Source organism: Epargyreus clarus, unplaced genomic scaffold (genome assembly GCF_041222505.1).
Source record: "Epargyreus clarus isolate Ecla_fem2 unplaced genomic scaffold, WU_Ecla_fem_2.2 ptg000029l, whole genome shotgun sequence".
In the NCBI taxonomy this organism is placed as follows: domain Eukaryota; kingdom Metazoa; phylum Arthropoda; class Insecta; order Lepidoptera; family Hesperiidae; genus Epargyreus; species Epargyreus clarus.
In genome coordinates, this window is record NW_027332235.1 from 7,875,884 (window position 1) to 7,893,161 (window position 17,278).

General features: G+C 33.7%; 1 protein-coding gene across 1 annotated transcript in view; it reads left to right on the top strand.

Moving 5' to 3' along the window:
- Nucleotides 1-14,888, top strand: part of Bap170 (Brahma associated protein 170kD) — a 33,170-nt gene extending 18,282 nt beyond the window's left edge. The window contains exons 25-37 of the mRNA XM_073089530.1: nt 521-592; nt 1,165-1,276; nt 1,742-1,810; nt 1,948-2,048; nt 2,458-2,547; nt 4,227-4,325; nt 6,171-6,674; nt 6,970-7,077; nt 7,324-7,436; nt 7,788-7,950; nt 8,369-8,515; nt 12,462-12,553; nt 12,944-14,888. Of these exons, the coding sequence (XP_072945631.1) occupies nt 521-592; nt 1,165-1,276; nt 1,742-1,810; nt 1,948-2,048; nt 2,458-2,547; nt 4,227-4,325; nt 6,171-6,674; nt 6,970-7,077; nt 7,324-7,436; nt 7,788-7,950; nt 8,369-8,515; nt 12,462-12,553; nt 12,944-13,046 (1,773 nt within the window). The 3' untranslated portion in view covers nt 13,047-14,888. The remainder of the gene's footprint in view (nt 1-520; nt 593-1,164; nt 1,277-1,741; nt 1,811-1,947; nt 2,049-2,457; nt 2,548-4,226; nt 4,326-6,170; nt 6,675-6,969; nt 7,078-7,323; nt 7,437-7,787; nt 7,951-8,368; nt 8,516-12,461; nt 12,554-12,943) is intronic.
- The last annotated feature ends 2,390 nt before the right edge of the window (nt 14,889-17,278 follow it).

The window sequence follows — 17,278 nt, forward strand, 5'->3', positions numbered from 1 at the left end:
CTGTAGATATAAATGCAGTAAACTTGTAGATTATTTTCCAAACTTGATTACGCTGCTTACCTTCAATCGAATGTACTAAAATAAGTAAGTACATATGTAAAGGGAGGTAAGCATTTTAGTATGTGATTACGTATAAATGAGTTTGTAGATAGCTCCTATATTTTTCATATTATGGCTTCGCTTACAATTATCCATATCATCATTTAGTTCTAGTTTTCATAATTTTTCACCTTTGTAATCTAAATCTTCTATATCTAAATGTGTAGGTAGTTAATAAACATAATAAGTAACAAAATACTTCAAAGTAACTATGTATAATATATGACAGTATTATGGATTTTGCAGGATTGTGTATTCCTTTTATATTTATACTGCAAGTAATCTACATTTTATAATCTGAACACTTCAGAAAATCAGAAATCAGTCTATGATCTTCAAGTAATTTTTTATATAATTTTGCTTTTTATTTTCTGTAATTTATGTTTTAAATGTTGTGTGTTTTTATGATTTATACCCAAAGGTTCAACAACCGACCTTACAAGTGCAACAACCTACCATGCAGGTTCAACAACCAACTATATCGACAATACAGGTAAGAAAATAATGTAGGTAAAGACTTGCATGTAATTTTTACGTGGTTTTACGTGGTACGCTTTACGTGGTTATTAGAATAAAATGATACTAAAAAGTGACCCAAGTGGCCCCATGTAACTACATTTTGAAGGTAGTAGTACCCTTTGTGGTTCGACTCCGGCGGCACCACCGTCACACCGATTTCTGCCTATTAACAGTAGTATTAAGTGCTGCTGTGTTCTGGTTTGAAGGGTATGATAAGGGAGACATACTTTTCCGAGGCGTTCCAGCTTAGAGGTAGCGGCGCATCTGTGGCCGATCACGGGTAGAAATATGTAATCTTATCTGGGGTTGATTATATATATCCTTGGGCGGCAGTAGCCACTTACCATTAGGTGGACTGCATGCTCGTCTACTACTCCTATATTATTAAAAAAAAACATAGAACCCTGTTTTATATGGAGTAGGCTACAGTTACCATACATACATGGCAATGATCACTGTGACCACCATCAGGTGGACTGTAAGCACGTTTGCCATTACAATCTTGGAAATAAATGTGTGTAACAATTCGTGCAAAATTGTTCATAGGTGCAACAACCAACTCTACAAGTACAACAGCCGATGCTTCAAGTGCAGCCCATGGATGTGCAGAATATCATCGCTTCGCAGTCCGGCCAGCTCATACTACAAGGTATGAATGGTAAGTATAACTCTCGTTCTGTTTACCATTCATACTTTCTTCTTACATAATTTCTCGTTCTAAGTATTTAGATTATTGTTTTGAGTACGTTAATTTAAATGTACATTTTTTGAACTAATTGGCTATCATTCATCGGCTGCGCACGGGGTTCCCTTCTCAAAATGAGAAGGGATTAGATCATAGTCTATCCCGCTGGCCAAGTGTGAGTTGATAGACATCACATACCTTTGTGTATTTTTAAAGAACTCCGGCGTGTAGGGTTCCTCAGATAAACGTCTGTTACCGGCTCTATATAGAGAAATCGTTCAGGCAAACTGACCAAGTAGCTTATAAGACATGCGTTTTTGCTTCCTTATATTTCTTATTCTAAACACACCCCTTAAAACACAACATAGCAGCTTCACATAAATATAAGGTAGAAAAAATAGGTACATTACTACTAAATGTTTTAATATGACGTTGCAGATAAACCCCAAACGACTCAGTACGTCCAACAGCCGATGCAGCTAATAGCCACACCAAGCACTTCTCAAGGTATTTTTAAAGCTGGTTATAACTGGTAAAAACTGGACTGAAAACCGAACTAAAAGTATTGCATAGTACAAAACGTGTTAGAATATAATAAAGTATAATTAATTACACACTATGTATTAATTTATATATTCTTTCAGGTGGTATTGGCTATCTAACTCAGAACTTACCCGGAAACATGATGCAGAAAACGATTATAATTGTACAAGGACCGACCGGCAGTGGACCTCTCACACTTACGGTATGCTGTATTAAATAACATTATAATTATATGATTTATATACATTATCATGTAATAAACATTATGATGATAAAAATGCATAAAATATATTATTAGGTACACCTGAGTTATAATGTTAATTGTAGGTTCAAATCCTGCATCAAATATTCTTGTGGTACATACATTGATGTATGTATACAGATATTTATAACCAATCAATTATGCTGTTTTTTGCCGCTAGGGCGCCCCAGCTGTTTATGATATAGACACATTAGATGGCGTAATCTTAATGTGCCAGACAGACTTGATTTATTTAATATAAATGAGGATATAAGACGGTAGATTTACGACTACTAGTATTATAAAAATGCATCTCAGTTAATCGATACCACAAATAAACAGAATAAAAAACTGATGTTTGTAAAAAAAGGTGAACAACCCGGCCGGGCTGGACGAGGCGACGCTAAACAGCCTAATTGCTCAGGCAACAGAGGCGATAACTCAACAGCAAATCATTCAGGTTATACACAGCCACCTAGAAGCTTTTATCACGCTTCACACTAATTTTGGGCCAACTTTTGACATTACCCCCCCTTTTAACTGTATTTTTCACTACCTACCCATTTTCCTGTAATCCCCTCTAGTCTTTCTTATGTTAATAGCTCTAACATTGCATTCACTGGTTATTAACAATCGCTTCGTTCGCGTTAATATGTTTTGGTGTAAGTCCGCCTGTTAATATGTTCTAAAACGTGCTTGTCTCTTTCTGTTCAATACTGAAATGTGAATAAGAGCGATCGTTTATGCACCTATTGTGTAGTGTTATCATCACTAGATCTTGGAATAAAAGCCTTTGAGCAATATGAAGAGGTTATAAGAAGAAATATTTTGTAATAGTCTATTACTGATTTTATAGTAGAATATAAAAATATACAATAGAGAAACACAGACGTTTGTTAAAGTTACTGAAATATTAACATTTAGAACATAAGCATTTTTTAGCATTTAGTATAAGTTAATTTAGATTTTTTTCTTTTAAACCATAAGATTAGAACATAGTTTAGTAATAAACCATTAGGTCACGATGCTTTTCATTCAGAATCAATTCATTTAGAAAATTAGCGTTATAATTCATCATTACATTCCATTTACTTACTAACAAGTGAACATTTGGTAAAAAGTTCAAAGAAGACATACTTTACTCGTATAAAATTTAACATATTTTAGCTCTTAACATGTACAGCGAGCTAGAGTTATTACGTTCACCTCATGTAGAATTTCATCTTATAGGCATTGGGTGCTTTTGAATGCATTCCTTTTATTTTATTAGCACGAAATAGTTAATATTAATTATACATTGGTAAGTTACACTTAAACATCGATAAACAAGTACAGTGTAAAATAACGATATATATAATATTTATTATATGTATTTACATTTTACGTATAATAAGGCTGAGCTAATTTGTAAAATGTGGCTCTTTTCCTATCGCGCGTGTTTATGTCCACATGTTTGTTCCACATGCATACATGGTTTTTATCTCGTTGCCGTAGTTTCGATTGCATCTTAGTGACACGCATGTGGATGGGACATGCGTGCAGGCATAAACATGCATGACAGGGAAAGTGTCCTAATACAGTTAATAATTTTAGTTATAGATTAAATTATACAGACTATTATTTTTTTTAAAGGTTATATTTTAATAGAAGTTAGAGATAAAAGAAACGGATTTTATATTTTAGGTTAGGTTTAATTTTATAATTAAAATTAATTTAAATATGATTGATATGATATTTAGTTTCATTGTGAAGTTGTACAATTTACAGACATATTTATTTCTTATAGGCTTTTACAAGTCTTATCTACTGTTTACCCTTTCCCATATTTCCCAAATTGACTTCTGAATAAATTATTTATTGACGGAATGAATATTATTATGACTATGATGAAATTGACATTTATAAGGGAAGTTGAAATTTATATGTAGTAGATTATGAAAATTCTTATTGGTATTGAGCTCCAAATCCAAGGATACAAATGGAAGTGTATATTGAAGAAAATCATTTAAACAAAAGTCTTATTATTTATATATTTTTTTAGTTTCTTTATTTTTTTATCAACTACGTAACAATTCGACAATAAAGATAAATCATCATATGACAAGTTAAATTGAGTATAACATGTTTTATCACGCACAGAACTCGGGCGTGATACAGTCGACACAGAGGGTGATAGTGAGTCAGCCGCTAGTGAGCACCTCTCAGCCAATAACCGTCGTTAAGACCGCCATAGCCCAGGTTGAACTTTAGCATTATAGTTTGAGCTTCGTAGTGGCATGCGTATGTCTTGAACGCTTACAGACGAACGAGTTACGGTTGATTGATAGAAACTGCATGTAAAAAATATACAGTTCTCACAAATTTTGATTTAGAGTTTTAGAGGTATACAATAGTTATGAGAGCTCGGCGTCGAGGAAATAATTGCAGTCTATTTCGCGAACAAATTAATTTTTTATTTAAATTTAAACACAACTTGTCAAAATAAAAAAAATAAATGATGTGATAGGTAGAGTCACTTTCCGCGATGGAGGTGAACTGTTCCCATGGTGGACGGCCACCTGCACGTGGGACGCGCCTCGTCAGCGTTGAACGTTCTGCGAAGACACGATGCAGCGTGAGAACGGTGTAGGGCTGGCGCGATGCATCCTTAACGTGTAGGGCTGTCCCTTACACGTAACTCAATTGAAAATAATAATATTGTCTAATAAAATGTGCATTAAAATTAATGATTTCAACGAATCTTTACATTCAGTTAGTAGATTTTGGGGAGGGTTAGTGGGAGGAGAAATCCGTGAACTAATGATAATGAAGTTTTTAATCATATTAAAATAATAATATGGCAATTATTACATTATTGCAAATATCTATTTGAATTTTGCAAATTTAACATTGATACATTTACTTTAAATGATGGCATATACTTAGCATATACACATATATTTTGTACCTTTTCATGCAGTTTATGTGAACCTAAATATTTATCAGATCGTCTGTAAGCGCCCTCGAATGAATTGAAACTTTGAATGTATGTAAACAGGCTGATGTTAGTATTACATTACATATTATATAGTAAATAGTTTATTGCACTCTGTGTGGTAGAAAATGCGTTTATCATAATCTACATAAATTATTATTTAATAAAAAAAAATTGAATGTGTATGTTAGTTTCGTATTGGTAGTCTGAGTATTTAGGGTTGCCTACTTAAATCAAAATTTTAAAATGATTTATGAATACGTTATCTTACTGAAACTATGATATATTATATAGGGACCATTTGGCAAATGTGTCGGCAACTCTGATTGATTAAAATACTTCTTTCCTTACTGTATTCTATATTTTGTGTCTTCATCAATAACGTAAATGGTGTCGGGTTGGATTTTTTTCTTTATCATTCCTTTCTGTATTTTTATTTGTATGAAGACTGACAGTGCGTACTATGTACTGAATATTTACTTATTTTGAACATTGCATTGGTGTAGTAGAAGGGTTTTATGGTTTACGGAACATTTGCTATGTAACAGATCGGTTTACTTGCGTACATGAAACGTGTCATTCTGTGAGCATTTTTAAGGAATGGAGTAATGTTACTTGCATCGTAATGGTCAGTTTAACTTACTTATTTGTAATGTTTGAAGTTGTAACATTATACGTGTGCGTATTGTAGCTATACTATATTTTTAAATGGGTGTAATGCTCGTTTCCGAACTGTTGCATTAAATGTGAATGCTCTTACTTTACTTGTCGTTATATGTTTCTAGGGCTATGTTTAATACATGTGACACTTCGACTCATAATACGTTTATTAGTGTTTTAACGTGGTGTAACGGATATTGTACAAAATAACGGTAGAAAGTGAGTCAAATTGTCACTAATTAAATATTTTCCATATGTTTTGGGTAAAATCTATGTGGGATAGGGTTATGCGGTAAGCATGCTTATTGTATGTACATTTTATAGGCTTTAAATGTTTAAATACTCTATATATTGAGCATTATTTTGCTATCCAATGTATTTAGTAGATTTTTTAAACAATATAATTGTATTATTTAAAATGATATCTGACGTAAACTTTACAATTGCAGAACACACCCCAAATAACTCCAAGCCAACAACCGATAATAACCGCGCAACCGCAACCGCACAAAGCCCAGATCGTTAACCAATCGCAACCACAACAAATTGTTGTCACTCAAAAACAACCGCCCGCGCTCATATCGACCTCGAGTAGCAACCAGATAAACACTCAGGTTATAGGCAGCCAGCTGATGGCCGGCAATCAGCTTATGACCGGTAACCAGATAGTGAGCAGTAGCCAGATAATGGGTGGCAACCAGATAGTGAGTGGCAACCAGATTGTAACTAGCAACCAGATTGTCAGTGGCAACCAGCAATTGTTGCAAGGCAACCAGCAAATCATTGCGGTGTCGAACAATCAACAGATTATCATGAATGCGCCGATGAAGGCGGGGGTGCATAGGGTGGTCCAACAGCCCCAGAGGACTCAAGTGGTTGTCAGTACAGCGATGAGTGTGGCGCAAACGCCAGTCGTGATTGACAGCAAAACTAGCGTCATACAGAGCAGTTCCGTAAGTATGAACTAAACTATCCTATAGCCTAGTAGTAAGTCTAGCGCCTGATCTAGTGTAAACATCCATAGAAGATAATACTTATGATCTAGTTGCCTTTATATAAAATTGGTATGTGGCTATTATTTTAGTAGGGCGCATTAATGTATGGACATCTTTAATCAACCTTTGTAAAATTAGAAAGACTACCTGAAGACAATCTCAAATACGTTGCCACGCCAGATTTTTTAAAAGATGAAACATTACATGTGTTGAAAATTAAGTGGAAATATAACAGAGAACATTCTCATTATAGAAGATCTCACAGCCAGCAGTACGACAAGTGATCACCAGGCAACCGGTGATGGTGGGGAATACCAAAATTGGTGATAAGGAGATGGTTGTCACGCAACCAGTCACTGAAGTGAGTTAAATACTTACGGGTTAACTCTTAGATTTCTTATTTATATACACTACTTTCGTTCGTTCATCCGTTCTAAGCTCACCACTCAGTTAACAAACGAATGAACGAACAAATGAACGAACGATTATTATGTATGAGTTCTCTTATTAATGGTTGTCATGATCTTGTCAATTTTTTAAAGTATTTAAGATGAGTGTTGAATACTCAATACCGTGTCATTCTATATGTCCATTTTAATTATTTTAGCCGGTAAAGTCAGCGCCACCGAAGTCGACACCGACTCCGCCGCCGATACAGCCACAAACCTCGACATCCTTGGATGACACTCCGTGGATTTGCCATTGGCGAGGGTGTGGCAAGTGAGTGGAATACATATCTTTTTGTGTTATATTTCGTTATGTATTTCCTACTTAATTTTAGTTTATGACGTTTCTGTAAACGAAATAAGAATGTAATCATGTTCTTTCCTTGTTGCATAAAATTGAATATAATAATAAGATTAGTTTGCTTCAAATTACTGAGAGTGTTAGAGAAATACGAATAATTTAAATGATACTTAGTCTGAAATCGCTTTGCAACTTCTTTGTCAATATAAATCGATCTTTTTCCTTACCGATCAACAAATTAATTTTCCACAGACCAGTCAGTATAATTAGTATCAGTGGTCGTATATTTTTTAATTTATTTTTATTCTTGTCATAATATTCTAGGTCGTTCACCAACGCATCAGAGGTGTTCACACACGCAGCGAGGACACATTGCCCTGTAACAGCGGGAGGAGAGGCCCCGTGTATGTGGTTAGACTGTGATCGAGTGCCGAGGAAGACGTTCGCGTTACTTAATCATCTCACTGACAAGCATTGTACTGTACAGGTGGGTTTTATGCAAGTTATACATCATGTAAATAATGATCTCGCGGCATTTTAAGTACATTGGCTAGTGGTCCTCTACCACTAGGCAATGGAGATCCCATGGATGTAGTTGGACTGCGACCGACTGCCGAGGAAGACTTTCGTGTTACTCCACTACATCACTGACAAGCATTGTTCACGCGTGTTAATACAAGTTATACAATGCATAAATGATGTGAACTACTGCATTGGACAGGTTTTATACAGGAAATAAATTGATAAAGCTAAAAATTAATGTGGCTTTCGTCAAAATTAATTTAGCATTTTTATAACTGCTGCTCAGTATTTTCTTTAAAAAAGATAAATTATTTTATTTCCTTACTTGATTATTAACGTGTAAATCATGTGATTCTTGTTTCATCTTGATCAATGTGTTTCAGGCGCTAAAAGCGGTGTTCAACTCACGAAGACACGTAACAGCGGATCCGGAGGCCGGTAAGCCGGTTTCCTTGGGCTACCCGCCCAACGCGGCGTTGGCAGCCCTGAACAAACACGCCACGGATATGTTCAACCCTAGGGAGTTGATGGTAAGACTTCTTTAATATCTTCACGTTCTTAAACGAACTCTATGATTGTCTATGATGAATGTATACGTACAAATGAAAAGTCATAAATATTTAGACCAAGATCAGAGAATACTGGCTGGAACTCGTTCGGATATCAAACCCGGACCCAGATGCATATACCCGTATAATGCAGTTTTTTTTTCAAAAGGGTTCAATTATACCATTTTAAAATTTTAACTATGTACGTTGAATAATGTTAAAGTTACACGCATTAGAACATTCAAATCGCTTTACTGTAAAGTTGTGAAAACACACTTGCATCAGTTTACGTAGGACCCGTCGATATTATGTTAAACGTGCGCATTTGTGCGTGTATGATGTACGTATGGGTACACTAGGCGTTTGAACTTAATTTTTAGTGTAAAATGTTTAAATGTGTTCTGACTAGCTTTGGATGGTAACGGCAGTTTGCCACTTACCATCAGGTGGATAGCGAAGTTGCTATATGTCTATACTTCGTTATTATATCCTCATATCATACTGTTACTATGGTTTAGAATTTACGTGTTTAAATTTACGCTAAATCAATATTTGATATTATTTATCTTATTAATATTTTCTTGGTAATATTTGTGAAAAGATATAAAAATATATTATTGGATAATTATGTATAATTGCTTACCAAGTAAAATAAATTAAAGTATATTTATTATTGCGAATATAAAATCACCGCTCGGAAGCAGTAGTGGCGTTCAATTTATTTAAAGGCGACATAATTTATTGTATAAAATATGTTATTTTTTAGTATAATAGTAGTACTATCCTAGAGGTAAGCGTAGGTAGAGGTAACTTGAAGCCTGATTCTACTTATGTACGTGGGTATGAAGAAATACTTCTGTGGCGCATTTAATAAAATCTTATAGGCGTTCAAACTTATTTAAACTCGGCATACGAGATTTCGACTTTCGGCTACTGAAAGTAAATAGTACAAACACAGCATGTTTACATCGGTTCGTACCTACGACCGACCCTAAAATGCAAAGACCTGTTTTTCTAGTTAAAAGAAGTGTAACTTCAAAAATCAGCACAAAATCAAACATTCCACTACTGTTTCCGACCGCGGTTACACATAATACCTATATAATACAAATCGTATACGGCGGTGAGTCGGTTACGGTAGGTGAGCACTAACGTGTGTTTGCGCAGCACCGCGGCGACGGCGGCCGCGCGGACGCCGCGCCCAGCGACGCGCCGCGCCCCGCGCTCTGCTATGTAAACACCACTCTGCTGCGGGCGGGACCGCCTGCGGTACTGGTCCGATAGATACGGATCCGATGTGATAGTGATCCGATAGATACGAATTATACGAAATAATAGATTTATTAGATTCCATGATCCGATTGATACGAATCCGAAATGATCGTGATCCGAAAGATGCTAACTATTCGGTAGATTACAATGATCCGAAATAACAGAATGATTCGATAGATTCCAAGGAGCCCAAAAATCGAAATATCAAAATAATCCACATCCACCTGTTACGAATGATCAGATACATTTAAAATATCCAAATGATCCAATGAATACGAATGATCAAATATATTTGAAATATCTAAATGATCCGATTCATTCGAAATGTTCAAGTGATTCGATAGATACGAATGATCCGATACATTTGAAGTATCCAAATGATCCGATAAATACGAATGACCTGATACATTTGAAATTTTTAAAATGATAGATGCGAATGATCCGATGCATTCGAAATATCCAATTGATCCAAAAAATCTGATAGATCCGAAAGTTTTACATGTATTAAAGGATTACGTTAGTAAATCTCTATTTATTTTGGTTTATGAAACCGAAATGTTCGCGTTAATGGCATGGCAGGTACAAAACTTTATAATACAAACTATAGAAACGTACACGTCTCTTCGTATATTTTATATATCAAAAAATCATTCGAATATAAAACAATAAAAAGAAACAGTTTTAGTATCCTCGGATCTGGAATCTAACTATTATCCTCCTTATACTTATTATTATTATATTTACGGATCCTTCAAATTTAGTTTCAAAACGCAGGTTGTCTGGCCCAACTCTAGATGCTTCTATTTATCAATCAACGAGACATCCATAAATTATATCACATTTCTCATGAAATAAAACATTGGTTCATTAAATAAAACATTGGCTTTTGTAATTAAGTAGTATGATCGATTTTATTGTAAAACTTGAATGTTTAAGATTTAGATAATTTATGGATGATCCCAGATGTTTCTTGTTTTCTTTTCTTGGTGGTAGAGTGTTGTTGATATTTGAGAATTTAATCATTTTTGAATAAATACCGTTTGATTTGTCGTTTTATGTTGCCGACGGGCTAGCAGTCCACTTGGTGTTATTTGTCCATTGCAAATGTTTTGTAATTAATTAACATTTACATTAGACTTTAAACATTGTATGTGTTTTTAAGAAAATTAGTTTAAATACCCGTTCGGTAATAGCACATTGGTGATTGGTATTATATATTTCCAAAATATGGCTAAAAATTTTCAGGCTAAATTATTATTTTTTGCAATTGGATAGATGTCATTATGAAAAAAAAAAATTTTTGCTTTTTTTTACACGCGAAATGAGGTTTTACGAAATTTAAATTCTACTTTTTGAAGTTGGCAATGAATTCTTTGTTTGCACGTTCAAAAGAAATGTACGTAAGTTATGTTTTGCGTCGGAATGCAGCAGCCAGGATACAGAAAGACCGAATTACTTATATAAATGTATTTAATCAAAACTGAATATTACAAGTTTTGGATTAAATCTAACCTATACCTAATTATAACTAACTATCCTAAGTGACTTGCTGGGGCATTGTTAGCGCCCAGAGTGAATTCCCACGTTCGGGACTATGTGATGGAAACGGAGCGGTGGTACGGAGTCAGCGTTCCCACGGCACGGTGGCAGTGCAGGATCGGATGTCTTTCTAGTAATTTTGTTGAAGGCGAATGCCTAACTACGTGCGTTAAGGCCAATATATAACACGTAAAAAATATGTGTTTCTGATAGAGATAGATAATAAAACCCGTCAATTGATATATTCTTAACATAGTTGAGTAATAACACATTACACTTACTAGAAACGAATTTTATATAGGTGATTAATATTTATATTCTCTACACATATAAAATGGGTTAATAAATGTTTATTCAATATTCACTCATAAGTTTTACTTGTTACCAATGTGCTACATTATCGAACGGATTAATTGCTTGTATAATTTAATATTTCGTGTACATTGACAACGCCCCTCTTTGCTTATGTGATGTTGAGTTTATTTTTGTTTGTTGTTTTTACCTTATAAATTCTTTATGATATACTATTTGCCTATGCGTTTAGTGTGATTTTACAAATTCTGTAGCTGTGAACCTTATTTTTTGTATACATATATTTTCCTATTTTGTGATCTTACAGTAATTAGTTTAGTACATGTATGTTTATATTTATTAGTATTCCGCAGTTTTTTATATATCAGATTAACTTATTTCCATTATTATTCCATAATAGACATGTTTATTAAGAGATACCATCTTTATGCAATGCACGAATATAACAGATTTTATAAGAGCGATAGACGGCGTTATAAAACATTTTTTTTAATTACTTCTAAGAATTATAATAGATAATATTTTTTCATGCATTCATGTTTTTTCTCGTTTATCATATTATATGAGGTTGCCAAAAATTAGGTGTTAAAAGTTAGAAAAATAAAAATATTTTTTGTGAAGAAGCATCTTAGTATTCGTGTTGATATTTGATGTTTTCCGTGTTTTTTTGGCTTGATAGTTATAAATACATTTTACGTCTGATTTCTGCCTACTGTATGTCCTGTGTTTGCACGTTTTTGTTTTTGTGAATGTTTTATGTGTTTTGTTTTATGATTGTGTGTAATTTATTTGTTTTTGTGTATAGGATGAAAATGAAGGGCCCGTGACAAAGAGCATACGATTGACAGCCGCTCTGATACTGCGGAATATCGTCATATACTCGAATACTGGTCGACGGTACGTTTGTTACATTTCTAGCATAATTTCAATATAGAATATTCCATAATATAGTATAATATGATGTATAACTTATAGATATAGAGTATTTCATATGATAAAAGAAATAAAAATTATTTCATGAAATATAATATAGATTATAATGATGTTCAACATTTTTCTATATTACCTGCAGAACGCATTTTTTACTTTGATTGATTTTCAAATTGATGTTACAGACTGACTGCATTGTCCTACTTGACATATCTGGTACACAATGCTAAGTTAATTTTTATTTTTATCTCAATGTCTGTCTGTTTGTACCGACTAGTAATAGTAGCAGCTTGGCCTGATTATTTTTTTAATAATTCGAAGAGTAAAAGCTCATAATGTATTTATTGTTTCCTACAGACAACTCCGTCTCTACGAGGCCCACCTGGCATCGATCGCACTAAGTACCGTAGAAGCATCACGCACCATTGCCCAAGTTCTATTCGACATGAACAACATTTGAGAATCACTGGACGGGCCACCGTCCGATACTTGATAAGTGAATGAATGAATGACTGAAGTGTTAACTTAATTAGAATTGAAATGTGTTTGGGAATCATTTGCGACAAATAAATTTAAGTGTAGAAAATGTTTGATAATTATGATCTATATGGTAATATAATATTATTCGTGGAATAATCCACATTGCATTTTAACGTCGAAATAATTATGCAGTAACTCTTGAGTGCCGTGGTAGAAGGTGGCAGACATTTAAGGATGCAAGTTGAAAGTATTGAAGGCCTTAATTATCGACATACTGATTATACAGAAAATTTCATATACATTATCGATAGAACAAAAATTCAAAACAAAATATTCAAATAGATACTTTTTTTCCCCGACTATCGTCTTACTATATAAAATATAAAAATACATAAACATATTTTCGATACACCTTGCGTTGAAATAATGTACTAAAACAAGGCAGCTAAAAGATTTTTTGCAACGATAAACTGCCAATTGATTAAACAAAGAAAAGTTTCTATGGAATCTTCGGAATAAAAAGTATATAAAACTCTGTTAAATATAAATCCAATTTTTTTGTAAAAAAAATATAAAATTAATCACTACTGTTTTTTGAGTTATGCGTATAGAAACGCACGGAAATTGTCAATTTTTAAATTTACATAATGTTTTTTTTGGTACATATAAATGTATAAAAACAATGGTTTCAGCTTGTAACATTTGTAATAATGCAATTTACACTGTTTTTTCAGTGATTCTTGAAGGAAGTCATGTAATTCCGTGACAGCAGGAGAATAAATTTGATCTGACGATAATAGGTTTAAGCCTTAAGTTGATCAGTAATCGTTTTCGAAACTATGTGATTATTTAAAGCATTTCTATAGCCTAGGGGGTAATGGATTGTTGACGGGGCAGGCACATGTCTCGTGGTCAACTAGTTTGACAACAAGTCTTCGGACTCGATCCAACTTCTTGTAACTCTCTATCGAATAGACTTTAGGAGTGTTTGTTCTTTCTTGTTATTGGTCGATTTAAGCAGTGTGGGAATTCTGTACGAGTATGTAGCGAGGCTGACCTCTAGCGGAACCTATAGTCTTTACGACACTAGGGCTTTTAAATTGAGGTACATGTGATGTATACACATACAATGATCATTGACCACCATGTTTGATCTTAAAACGAAACATACTTTGTATCGCGATGTGTAACCTGCCGCAAGTTTTAACGCAGTATGAGGATGTCTTTAGACCGCTAGTGAACACTGACTACTCACGCAAAATGGTAAACTATAATCCTAATATGACTATGATTCTTATAAACAAACTAAAGTGATATTAAATAATAATTATTTAATCTCATGTGTATTTGAAATTAAGTAATGTACAATAGATATTAATTATTAACACTATAATAATATAATCATTTTGCTTATATTATAACTCCTTCTCAATATGTATCTGGTTTTCATGATTTTGGAGTTTGAGAACGATATCGGATATAAGTATGACACATGTACCATATAAGAAACGTAGGTATGTTTTATACTTTGTAGTAGAACTATCATATATTTTTGGACCTACCATAGGAGCGATCGTATGGTTATTATTTTATGTTAAAACTGTAGATTTCCTATAAACTATTTGCTATTTCTTACTATTGAATAAACTGTAACAGTAGTGAAATATATGGTTATTTTATTAGTAAATTAATGAGTATTATTTTTATTGTACGATGTATTGCAGGATATTTAGGTTATGTATGTTGTATGACACATCAATGATATGCAGAGGAAATACAAATGTAGTGTAAGTAGAAAATAGGAAATAAAAATTTTGAATTACTTCGGTTTTTTTATTTTACGGCAATATTTGTAGTTACACCAGAGATGAAATTGAAATATTCAATTATGTTAAAATAACTACATTTGGTTTACTTTTCTTCTTTTTGTTCACTGATTGGATTAATTAACAGTTACTGCCCTTCATAGATTTTTATAACATAGGAGTAGCAGACGAGCATGCAGTCCACCTGATGGTAAGTGGCTACTACCGCCCATGGACATCTGCAATCACCCCGGATAGGATTAGATATTTCTACCTGAGGTCGGCCACAAATGATATCTGTAATGGATCCTATATAACAAAGGAGGTAATTTGCGGTGAATGTAATTTAGCCCACATTACGAAATAAAAAACAACAATTTTGAATTGACTAGCACAATTAAAATACATAAAAAAATAATTAAAATACACCCTCTATATTATTCCACTATCTGATAGGTTTGCTTATTTGACTAGCACAATTTACACATTTTGGAATACAAATCATAATAATAATAATTCTATGTTTTTATCTCAGAATGTTATAAGATGACTATTGCTCTTCCAGTTATGTTAGTAACTGGGAACTGGGAGAGAAAATTAAATTATATAGCAGCAACAGCTTATCTATATATCTTAGTCATAAACATACACTTAGCCTTTTGAAAAAAAAAATCGTTCGTACCAAATTTTGCTAAACGGTACGAAATGTGGATAAAATACGATTGCGTTCAGTACAAAGCAGATCTTTATGTGTACCTATTTTTGTACCGTATGAAATGTTTGGCAAGAAACAGTGTATTCCACAGTGGCACAAGCATAACTCTATATATGATATAGTGGAGCGCCTGGGGCTTTTCACCTCGGATTAGAGTTATAGTGAATGAATTAATATGATCGATGTGGGATATTGTTTTTTAAACTGTAAATTGCAATGTTTACCCAAAAATTTTTTGTGCACTTCATTTTTTCATTGTTTAAAAAAATATTATAAAAAAATATATTTGACCATATATTTTCACTTAAAACAGTAATCTTTTTTATTTATATGTTAAATCTTACCCGAGTAGACATATAGGAACATTTTTCAAAGATACCTGTGTATAAAAATAGCAGTACTTAGGGATCTCGAACAGGTAGAAAAACGTGGAGGGGAGAGCGACAGCTGCTATGTACAATGGAATTTCTCGGCCAGTTTAATTATAAACGAAACGTACTCTATTGTGTACATTTAAAAAAAAATAGGTAATTAAATAATAATTCACTATAACTCTAATCCGAGGTTTTACGGTTTAGAATGTTCCAGGCACTCCACTAATAGGTAAGTTTTAATTCGTACTATAACTGCGCTCGTTACGCTTCGCACGTTTGATGCAAATACAATTTTTCGCGATGCGTTGTTTTTCCATTTTTGGTCTGAGTTTGTAAAATGGCTTTGTTAACTCAAACATTTATTTGTTTACTTAAAAAACGTTTTTTGTGTAAACTTTACACTATTAACGATGTATTCCCGATAATTAAGGCTTGAAGTTTTTTTTATGAAATAGAAGAAGCAAACAAATATGCAGTTGATGTTATGGTAAGTGACTGCCGCGCATGGATATCTGTATTCAACTCGGGGGGCCTACCACCATCTTCTAAAAACCATCATAGTTCAGGAAAGTTTTATTTCAATATTGCATAAACATTATTTTGTTTCGTACCACGACCTCCTTAAAACAGTATTTTCAATGTATGATTAAAATAATATTGTTTATAAGAGATGGTAGTAACACCCCAGGTAGGATTGGAGTCGTATATATGTGTGCTCGGAATAGATGTGTTGCTATTTTCGAGAAATGGTTTGGAACTCCTAATCGGAATACAGTAGCACTTAACTACGTTTAAATAGGTGTGGCCACAGGGTGTGGTGATGCTATCTCAGGACGAACCAGGAACGTCTAACTACCTTAAAGCTGTGCGGTGAACATTATTTGGGTCAAGCTTTCAAACTATTTAGGAGTTTCTCAATGCTTTAGAGCTTCGTAGCTGACCGACAAAAATGTAAATATAATTTTATTCGTATTGTTCTGTCTGGTCTGTCACATACAATTTACATAGGGACCATAAATACTATAAACCGATTGACAGTGGAATAAAATATACAAAAAATAAAATAATCCCATGAATGTGGGTATCTTTAAATACGGATTTGAAGTGAATCTTTGTAAACTTACGTTAAATGCTTTCGTGTAGGTAGCGGTGTTGTGTATATTGTGTGTACTCAGGGCCGGATTTGGGGGTTACAGGCGGGGCTATTGCCTGGGCGCCTCCACAGTACCACTTGATAGTACGGTGGGTTTGTCAAACGAATGTTTTTATTTGTCAAACAGTATTTTTTCCTATTTTCACTGACAACACTTACAATAAG